Source organism: Pristis pectinata, chromosome 29, assembly GCF_009764475.1.
Source record: "Pristis pectinata isolate sPriPec2 chromosome 29, sPriPec2.1.pri, whole genome shotgun sequence".
In the NCBI taxonomy this organism is placed as follows: domain Eukaryota; kingdom Metazoa; phylum Chordata; class Chondrichthyes; order Rhinopristiformes; family Pristidae; genus Pristis; species Pristis pectinata.
The window spans coordinates 2478225-2488523 of NC_067433.1; the positions used below are offsets into that span (position 1 = coordinate 2478225).

General features: G+C 47.6%; 1 protein-coding gene across 3 annotated transcripts in view; it reads left to right on the forward strand.

Annotated features, from left to right (window-relative positions):
* LOC127584434 (cell division cycle and apoptosis regulator protein 1-like) overlaps positions 1–9529 on the forward strand; it is a 37718-nt gene extending 28189 nt beyond the window's left edge. For 2 of the 3 annotated variants that reach the window (XM_052041246.1, XM_052041244.1), the window contains 7 exons: positions 4328–4445; positions 4976–5049; positions 5786–5935; positions 6699–6825; positions 7271–7462; positions 7957–8162; positions 8893–9529. In XM_052041246.1, the coding sequence (XP_051897206.1) occupies positions 4328–4445; positions 4976–5049; positions 5786–5935; positions 6699–6825; positions 7271–7462; positions 7957–8162; positions 8893–8922 (897 nt within the window). In that variant the 3' untranslated portion in view covers positions 8923–9529. The remainder of the gene's footprint in view (positions 1–4327; positions 4446–4975; positions 5050–5785; positions 5936–6698; positions 6826–7270; positions 7463–7956; positions 8163–8892) is intronic. The other variant, XM_052041245.1, reaches the window with a different exon arrangement.
* Positions 9530–10299: the final 770 nt, after the last annotated feature.

Here is a 10299-nt window from a genome sequence, read left to right on the forward strand (position 1 = left end):
TGCTGTTCTGCCTCTTAATCCTTATTATGCCTCTAACTTCACTAAGCAATAGTGGTCCTTGGGGTTAGTACAAAATAATCCTTTGAAATTCCTTTATAACCAGCTTTTACTCCACTGTCTTGTTCCTTCCCTTGATCTGTTTCAATATCCTGTGTGGCTTCTTGTCAAAGACATTTCTGAAGATTCATATTAATCACATCCACTGGATTTCCTCACCTCCTCATCATCTTAGGTTTTCTACAGCTTTGTCAACTATAGCTTCTTTCCAGAAATGCTTTTGATTTATTTTCTCCAATCTTGAATTTGTTAAATTCAGTTTTAAAGATATTGAACTGATCCTACTACTGATATTAAGTTAATTGGCTTATAAATGGGCGTGAGTTTTTCAGTCGCTGGTTTTGATTCTGTTTGAGAGTGTTTTTGCTTTTATTAGTGCTTAGCAAATCAATTTTGGTCAATAAAGTTCATTCACCTTCTATCTCTAAATGCAGCAAAATCAAAACAACTTGCACATCTAAATTCACATTAACATTTATGTAACAGATTCCACTTGTACCCCTGAACCTCTTTGGAAAAATGGTTTACATTTACCCTTGGAGAGGGATAGGAGCAGAAGGTATGGGAAAGAATTTAATTGGGGAAGGGGGAAATTATGATGCTATGCAGGAGCTTGGGAGTTTAAATTGGGAGCAGATGTACTCGGGAAAATGCACAATGGAAATGTGGAGGTTGTTTAGAGATCACTTGCAGGGGGTTCTGGATAGGTTTATCCCAGGAAAAGGATGGTAGAGTGAAGGAACTGTGGTTGACAAGTGATGTGGAATATCTAATGAAGAGGAAGAAAGAAGCTTGCTTAAGGTTTAAGAAGCAAGGATCACACAGGGCTCTAGAGAGTTAGAAGGTAGCCAGGAAGGAGCTTAAGAATGGACTTGGAGCTAGAAGGGGGCATGAGAAGTCCTTGGCGAGTAGGATTAAGGAAAACCCCAAGGCGTTCTACTCGTACGTGAAGAACAAGAGGACGACTAGAGTGAGGGTAGGACTGATTAGGGATAGAGGAGGAAACACGTGCTTGGAGTCGGAGGAGGTAGGGGAGGTCCTTAATGAATACTTTGCTTCAGTATTCACTTGTGAGAGAGAGCTTGATGTTTGTGAGGACAGCGTACACCAGGCGGATAAGCTGGAACATGTCAATGTTAAGGAGGAGGATGTTCTGGAACTTTTGAACAACATTAGGATAGATAAGTCCCTGGGGCCGGACGGGATATGTCCCAGGATTCTGCGGGAAGCAAGGGATGAGATTTCTGAGCCCTTAGTGATGATATTTGCGTCCTCACTGGCCACAAGAGTAGTATCAGATGATTGGGCGGTGGCAAATATTATTCCTTTGTTCAAGAAAGGGAGTAGGGATAACCCTGGGAATTACAGGCCAGTGAGTCTTACTCCAGTGGTGGGCAAATTATTGGAAAAGATTCTTAGGGACAGGATTTATGGGTAGTTGGAGAAGCATAGGCTGATTAGTGATAGTCAGCATGGTTTTGCAAGGGGCAGGTCATGCCTCATGAGCCTGATTGAATTCTTTGAAGATGTGACAAAACACATTGATGAGGGTAGAGCGGTGGATGTGGTGTATGTGGACTTTAGTAAGGCATTTAATAAGGTTCCCCATGATCGGCTCATTCAGAAGGTCAGGAGGCATGGGATCCAGGGAAGATTGGCTATGTGGATTCAGAATTGGCTTGCCCATAGAAGACAGAGGATGGCTGTAGATGGAGCATATTCCGCCTGGAGGTCGGTGACCAGTGGTGTTCCGCAGGGATCTGTCCTGGGACCCCTGCTCTTTGTGATTTTTATAAATGACTTGGATGAGGAAGTGGAAGGTGGTTGGTAAGTTTGCAGATGACACAAAGGTTGGTGTTGTGGATTGTGTAGAAGGTTATCGAGGGTTACAATGGGACATTGATAGGGTGCAAAGCTGGGCTGAGAAGTGGCAGATGGAGTTCAACCCGGAAAAGTGTGAAGTGATTCACTTTGGAAGGTCAAATTTGAAGGCAGAATACAAGGTTAATGGCTGGATTCTTAGCAGCATGGAGGAACAGAAGAATCTTAGGGACCAAGTCCATAGACCCCCTCAAAGTTGCCATGCAAGTTGATAGAGTTGTTAAAAAGGTGTAAGGTGTGGTGGCCTTCATTAGTCGGTGGTTGAGTTCAAGAGCTGCGAGGTAATGTTGTAGCTCTTTAAAACCCTGGTTGGACCACACTTAGAATACTGTGTTCAGTTCAGTCTCACTATAGGAAGAATGTGGAAGCTTTAGAAAAGGTGTAGAGGAGATTTACCAGGATTGGACAGCATGTCTTATGAGAATAGGTTGAGCGAGCTGGGGCTTTTCTCTTTGGAGCGAAGGAAGGAGGAGAGGTGACCTGACACGGGTGTACAAGATGATAAGAGGTGTAGATCGAGTGGACAGCCAGAGACTTTTTCCTGGGGCGGAAGTGGCTTGCACAAAAGGGCATAATTTTAAGGTGATTGGAGGAAAGTACAGGGGGGATATCAGGGGTAAGTTGTTTTTGTTTTACAAAGTGGTGGATGCGTGGATAATGCGCTGCCAAGGGTGCTGGTAGAGGCAGATACATTAGGGACATTTAAGAGACTCTTAGGCACATGATGATAGAAAATGGAGGGCTATGTGGGAGTGAACAGTTAGATTGATCTTAGAGCAGAATAAAAGGTCAGTACAACCTCGTGGGTCGAAGAGCCTATACTGTGAAGTAATGTTCTATGTTCTAAATTATTTTAGTACCGTGTACAACTGGATTTAAATATAAAAATTGTTGAAAAGTAAAATTCCGTGTTTAAGATTAAGGTACAGAGAACTCGCTGTGGTGGGTCATAGCATACGTTTTTTTACTGACTGTGTAGGCATTGATGCTCTTCCTCGGCAGTGCTGACAGGGTGAATGTGAGAGGAGGAGCACTCATTTGTAACAGCTAATGCGCACTGCAAGCAACAGATTTGTAAAGGCTATAATGTGTATGTCTTCCACAGACTCAATCTGTAGCATTTCCTGTCAAGACAAAGATTAAACAAAGGTTTAGGAAAGTTAGTCTTTTCATAAAGGAATATTAACTTGCTGATTAAACCAAATTATCTCCCTGCCATTTCTGTTCAATCCTGTGAGACTTTGGTTTCCCACACATACTTTTACTCCAGTTTGTTTCACCACAGTTCGTGCCATTGAACAGCACCTCCCACTGTTATGAAAATCAAAAAAACAGCAGATGGTGGATATCTGAGTGTTCAGCAGGTCAGGCAGCATCTGTGGAGAGAGAAACAGTTCACGTTTCAGGTTGAAGAAGGACCTTTTGACCTGAAAGTTAACTCTTTTCCCCGTGCAAACTCTGCACAGACAAGATTGGCGGCACTTGGAGCTGAGCCACCGTGCCACCCAGTCACCAGTACACATCCTCAATGAAACTTGCAAAGGATCCCGCCGCTGCCTGTAAGGAGTTTGTACGTTCTCCCCGTGTCTTTGTGGGTTTCCTCCCTCATTCCAAAGACATACGGGTGGGTTTACATAGGTGGTGTGGATTCGTTGGGCCAGAAGTTTAATTTTCTAAAGTTTAGTTTAATTACTTCTGGCAACTCCCTTTTATTCGTTACAAACCTCTGTCCTTGATTATAACCAAATTAGGATCTATAAAATGATGCTGCCCAGGAAGGTTGTTGTACCACGTGAAGGGGAGAAGTCTGCAGGGCCCTGGGGAACTTGGTCCTGCTCCACTTCCTCTTTCCCCCCAGCCTTGCAGATTTGTCCCCTTCATGTATTTATCTCATTTTTCTTTGTAAGTTCCTATTGAATCTTGTTCCTTTTATGCTTTCAGGCAACATATTCCAGATCTTAACAACTCACTGTGTTAAATTTTTACCTCTGAACAAGATTCAATAGGAACTTGCAAAGAAAAACTGGATAAATACATGAAGGGGACAAATCTGCAGGGCTGGGGGGAAAGAGGAAGTGGAGAGGAACCGACTTCTCCTGGGCCCTGCAGACTTCCCCTTCATGTGGTAGAACAACCTTCCTGGGCAGCATCATTCTATAAACTTTTACCTCTGGTTCTTGCCATTACTTTAATTTAACATACTCTGTGAACCCTTTGACTGCTTCTGGTTGGGAGGGAAAGTTTTTGAATGCCGTCTCTCAGTAGATTTTCAAGTAAAGTGCTCTACCAGGAATGTGGCTGTCACTTGAATCTGCTTATATGATCAATGCACAAGCTAGGATGTGTTGCATTGTGTGATAGTTAAACATCATCTTGTTCCTGTTCACAGCCAGAAGAGGGAGAAGCTAAAGACAAGGAAACAAAAGGAAAGGAAGCTGAGGCTGATGATGACAACCTCCTGCAGATGGATGATGTTCTGTTCCTGGAAGACAACGAGGAGGATTTTGGTGAGAAAACATGACCCAAACATGCCACAGCACATTGTATTTACTGCTGGGTGGTCTCCCAACCCACTGGAGCCAAGCTAAAATGTGGTGTGTGGGTGTTTGTCCCCAAACCGTAGGGCAACATTTGAGCTTGCAGTTCCGTAGTATTGTCTATAACTTGCCCCTTACAGACCAAAACAATACCAGAAAGGCTCATGTAAAAGTATGAGCCACCCAGGATACTGTCTGGTTTAAGCACAACTTCCTCCTTATCCTCTGCCTTGATGGCCACCATTGTTGCTCATCTGTGCTCTGTACCGAGCCAATGCTTTTTCTGTTCTGGGCATGTGGACTTAACAGAGAAGAGGGAGTTGTTCTCTCTATTTAATCCAAGCTCTGCCTATCCTGGGAGTGTTTGGTGGGATAGTTCACACAGTCTAAACTGCCCTGACACCCTGTCCAGTCGATCTGCTCACACTCCTCCCCTCTATTGTATCAGTGTCCCCTGCACCCAAAGAGTTTGTGATAATGTCCAGTTTTGCTTGCTACAGGTATCTCCAACACTGGTGATAAGAAGCCAAATGAGAAAAGCACTGAGGCAGAGAGTGCATCTGCTAAAGAAACGGTAAGGAAAGTCTGATGTGGTAAGAAGCAGATGGGCGAAGAAGTAGGGATCTTCTAGGAGACCGCACTGGTGATGGTGCTGGTTCACAGTGCAGCAGTGTCGGGAAGGGCAGAACGAATGACCAAGATCAGAACACAGATGGGGGTGGGGGTTGGCTCTGAGTGGGAGCACAGCTGACCTGTTGTCTCGGACTGGTGCAGCCGTTCACGGCCTGTGCTGGAGCTGGTTAGAGGGATGGTGGAGTAAAAGTAAACATGAGTTGGTGGAGGGTCACAGCCCCAGAGACCTGGTTCGATCCTGACCTCCACTGTTGCCTGTGTGGAGTTTGCATGTCCTCCCTGTGACCACGTTGGGTTTCCTTCCACATCCCATACATGTGGTTGGCAGTTCATTGGCCACTTTTATTCTCCCCATGTTCCCTTCAACTCCTTCCAGATTCTACCATTCACCTACGCCCCTCCTAATGCGTGGGTGAGTAGTGGAATCTGGGAGGAATTGACGGGAGTTAGGGGAGAATCAAAAATGAAGTTAGTGTATGGTTAGTATAAGTGGGTGCCTGATGGTTGGCAGGGCCTCGGTGGGCTGAAGGGCCTGTTTCCATGCTGTATCTCTACGAAACTGTGACTGAGGGTGCAGAGTGAGGAATCTTCCAGTAAGAGCACTCGGGGTGGTGGGGCTGGGGTGTTGGCGTTCTCATCAGGATGGCAACCACTGTTTATTTCTCTCTTAACTGCAGCAGGAGAAGGATGTCACGCAGATGGTGTCTCTGCGCAAGGATCTGCTGCTTGCCTTCGTTTACTTCGACCGCAATCTGTGCAACTACCTGATGGAGAAGGACCTGGAGCTGATCCTCAGCACCTTGGGACTGCACATAACTAGAGCTCAGGTACCCTTGCTTCGGCACGAGGCACGACTTCCTGCAGGCTGCACTGGGCTCCGTCATCTATCACTGTCCCCAGCCGTGCTGGCTTGGTCCTGTCTCCAACTGTTGCCCCCAGCCGCCTGCACCCCCTCACTCCTGCTTACAGTTCTGTGGCTGTCTCCTTCGCCACTTTGAAAATGAACTGTGTTTGTATAACTGGGAGTGGTTCCACGACTACACACATCCTTGGAAGTCAGCACATACTTAATAAATTCAACCAAGTCTGTAGCAGCTCAAAGTTGTGAAATGTCGATGTTCCAGGCAGATTCTGATCCGGGGCTATAGCTGGGTAATGTCATACTCGGATTGGAGAAGCCTTTATCACCCCCTCCAGGACACAAGGCCATTTTGAATAGTGTTTCCACTATGATGGTGGGTCTCTGAATTAATGCAATCCATCATCATCCCGGCATCTCATTGCACTCTTTACAGCCACACTGGGATTCTGCCCAGTTGTGAAACCTCACCATAGGGTGAAGGGACACGTATCTGTCTGTAATCCCCACAGTGGGATGTGGATCAGATCAGGTTGTGAAAGACCACGGAGTAAGTGGACAGAGAGCGGTTTGTGATGGGGCTTGTATCAGTCCAAGGTTCCCTGGTGGGGGAGGGAAGGGGAAATGTTTGACAGTCGGATTTCCCAGAATGTGGCCCTGCTAAGTAATCAGTACAGGAGCGTTCATTCACAGCACTCCCAGCTGATAAAGGATTTTCCTTTATGTTACAGATTAAGCAGCTGTTGGGGAAAGTGTGCTCCCAAAACATGTGCTTGTATCGGACCCTGACTGATGGCTGGGAAGGAGACCTGGAAAAACTGGAGGATAAGAGTCTTGTGACAGAGGATATGGTGCTTGGTGAGTCTGACTGTGTGTGTGGGCCAGTAACTCGGAGTGTTGCACTGGCGACTGGGGGCTGTTGTTACCACTGATCAACGTAGATTTTGGAGCCACTGCTGGCCCTCACAGCGTCATCTCCAACCATGAGATGCCAATGTTGTACATTAGTAGACACCACACGCAGTCTACTGGATGTTCCCTGTAGGCAGCTGGTCACCAGCGTGTCCATTGGAGAGCTGTGGTTCAAAGATTGCAGAATCCTGTGTCCAATTGCAGCCCTGCATTCCAGCATTTTGAATAAAATTCCTGACATCCTTTCCCAATTCATTCCCAAACCTCCTTCCCACTCGGTTCCCTCACCACCCTCCACCAACCCCCCATCCTACCTCTGCTCCCCTTACCCTCCCACCTCTCAAAGCCTTTCTGTTGCTATAATGGGGCTTCTGTTACAACCTTCTCTCAGGGAACCAGCACCTTCTGCCATCGAGCGCCAGTGTCACAGTGAGCAAGCCCAGGACTCGGTCTGGAGACGGCAGCCTGGTCGAGCACAATGGCAACATGGTCAACGTTGGAAACTTGATCCAGAAGCTGGAGCGAGACGAGAGAAACCGTTCTGACATGGAAATAAAGCTGCGGACCATGGAGACCCAGCTGGGTGGGCACTGTGGCTTGGGGGGTCTGTGGGTGAAGGTGGGCAGGAGCAGGGATTGAGTGGCTGCGGTGGGATGGGGTGAAGATACGGAGGTTGGGTGCAGGCAGGTGGGAGCTGGGGCTTGGGACTAGAAAGGGGATTTAAAAATTAAAGTCAATCCCAGATGTATAAACGTACAGTCTTCCTGACCTCCCGTGTCTTGTTGCCACAGGCAGTGTCTGGAGCGTTGAGGGATGGGGTGTGGGGAGGGACAGGCAGTGTTTGGTGAGGGAAGGGGTCAGAGTGCAGGCAGTGTCCGGCACACAGAGGGATGGAGTACAGGCAGTGTCCAGTGTGTTGGGTGTTATGGGCAGTGTCTGGCATTGGAAGGACGGGTTATGGGCATGTCTGGAGTGTCAAGGGATGGGTTCCAGGCAGTGTCCAGTGTGGGGAGGGGGCTGGCTGGCTGGGTGGTGTTGGGCAAGGATTGATGGTGTTTGGACTGTTTTCTCCTGTAGCTGAAGCAATGGGGAAAGTGTCCTCGAATGACACTGTGAACAAATCCTTGACTTCCAAGATAGAGGAGATGCAGAAGCAGGCGTGTGAGCTGGAGGATCGGGTCAAAGCGGCCGAGAAACTGAAGATCTTCTATGAGCTGCGTCTCCAGGACAACACCAGGAATCTCAACTCCATGCTGGAGGAGATTCAGCGCATCATCAAGAAGGTAGAGTCCTCGGTAGTTACTGGGAATACCATGTAACACACTCCACCTTTCCCACTGACTCTGTCCCTACCTCTCCTCCAACGCCACCAGCTCCCTGCTCCCACTGACCACCCTTCCGCCCTCCCCTGATCTTTACCTCGTCTTATCCTGAGCTGCAGTTCCTTGATTAACAAACATTTAATTTACAGTTTGTGACAAAAAAATAACTAAATTAAATCCTGTGATTTCACCCAACCTTGATTTACAAAATTACACCTAATGAAGTGTTTTCCAGGAATCCATGCCTTTCTGAGCCTGGGGTGTGTGTGTGTCGAGGTCTGCGTGGTGTGGGGATCTCGGGTCTGTTCATACGGTTGTCAGGGAGGCAGTGATCCCTAGCCTTCTGCCCCTGAGGTGTCTCTGGGCCAGGAGCTCTTTACAGTTTGGGTCTTTGGGAATCCCTCTGGAATGTGTGGGCGGGGTTCTCTGTGTGGGCAGGGGTCTGTCTGAGTGTGGGTCGTGTGGTCCTCACTGGGTGGCCCAGTCTGTGCGAGGTTCTGTGGGGTGGGGCTCCTCTGCATTGTTTGGTCTCCCTGGCAGGGATTCTGTGTGGGGATGCCCAAAGATGGAGAGCTGTGCCTGGGGGACTCGAGGGGTCTCTGACGTCCAAGTGAAGCTCAGCTCTGTACAGATACGGTAAACGGTGAGTGTCCTGGGATTAAATCAGTGAGTCTCCATGCTTCTCTTACAGAATAATGCTTTGACAGAGAAGGACAAATGAGGCGGCGCTGGTGATCGAGAGGAAGAGTCCCTGATAGAATCCAATCACTTCCCACCAGATGTAGTGACCTGCGTGAACCCTTGCTTTCCTTATCTTATTAAAAACCTAACCAACACCAAGTGTCTCCAACCTGCAAGTTTAAAACAAAGTGTGCTGTTTGATTTCTCCATCGGCCTGTGCACTGTATCCAGGATGTATAATTGAGGAGCAGAGATTGATGTGTGTATTGGTGTAACCATCCATGTTTAGGCCACATCCTCAGTGGGGCCTGCTCTCTCCCCAAACCCCTGCCCCCTTTAGTGTTCCTGGCCAAGCCAAGGCATGTCAAAGCCCAGGCAAGCGTGGCCCTTTCCTATCTCCATCTAGCAGTGCCAGCCTGCCCAAGAGCAGCATTCCTTGCACAGACTACTGATGGCGGTGGGATCATTCATGGGACAAGCCTTTGTTCCAGTTCTCCCTGAGATTGAGGTCTGTGGGAATGGATCCCACTGCCCTCCTCCCCTTTAGATGCCTTCTTTCTGGACCCTTGATCACCCCCCCCCCCCCCCCCTTCTGTCAGGATGTCAGTGTTTACAGTATAAAGGTTCTTCGCCATTTTTAAAACCTACAGTGTGTCTTGTGTCTTTTATTCCTGGTCTTGTCAATGTTTACTTTGGAATGAAGCAGACTGAGAATATTGTGAACACTTTCCCCCACCCCTCCATCCCCTTTGCAGGTTTCAAACAGTTCAGGAGTGTCTTACACTAGCCTTTCCCCAAAGTGGCTTCACTGTGCCTGCACCTGGTTTCAGAGCTTCCTGGACCTTGGAGTGGGAGGCCCTTTTACTGTATGTCCAGCAGTACTGGGCACACCGGAGGCTGCCTTACACTGAGCTGGTCATTTTCTGGCAGCAGTCGGTGTTTATTTCTCCATGTATGCCTGGGGCTACAGTCAGGAGAGCACAGAGTTCTGCATCACTATTTTAATACAAAATATACTTCATCCATAAAATGTGCTATTTAATTGCAAGACTTTTTGTCATTGTTCACTGTGCCATCTCATTACAATATCAACAGGGCATCAAGATTTTCCATCTCAAACATTCTATCAGATGATGGGAGTTATCTTGGGTAGTCAGAGTTTAACACGCAGGGCCCAGCTCCTCTCTCCAGTGGCAGGGGTCCTGGCCTTTTCACACATTGAGCTCAGCTTGGAGTTTGCAGTGCAATATTCAGTTATGGCCAGTTCCTTACACAGCATGAACAGTGAGGTTAGAGCAGACCAAAGTGTGACTGACTTTCAGTAAGTCTCGGTGTATCTCCCTGGGACCTACCTGTAGAGAAGAGTCTGTGTTACAGAGCTGCTCAGGATCCTCAACAAAGTATGGATCTTGGTAAA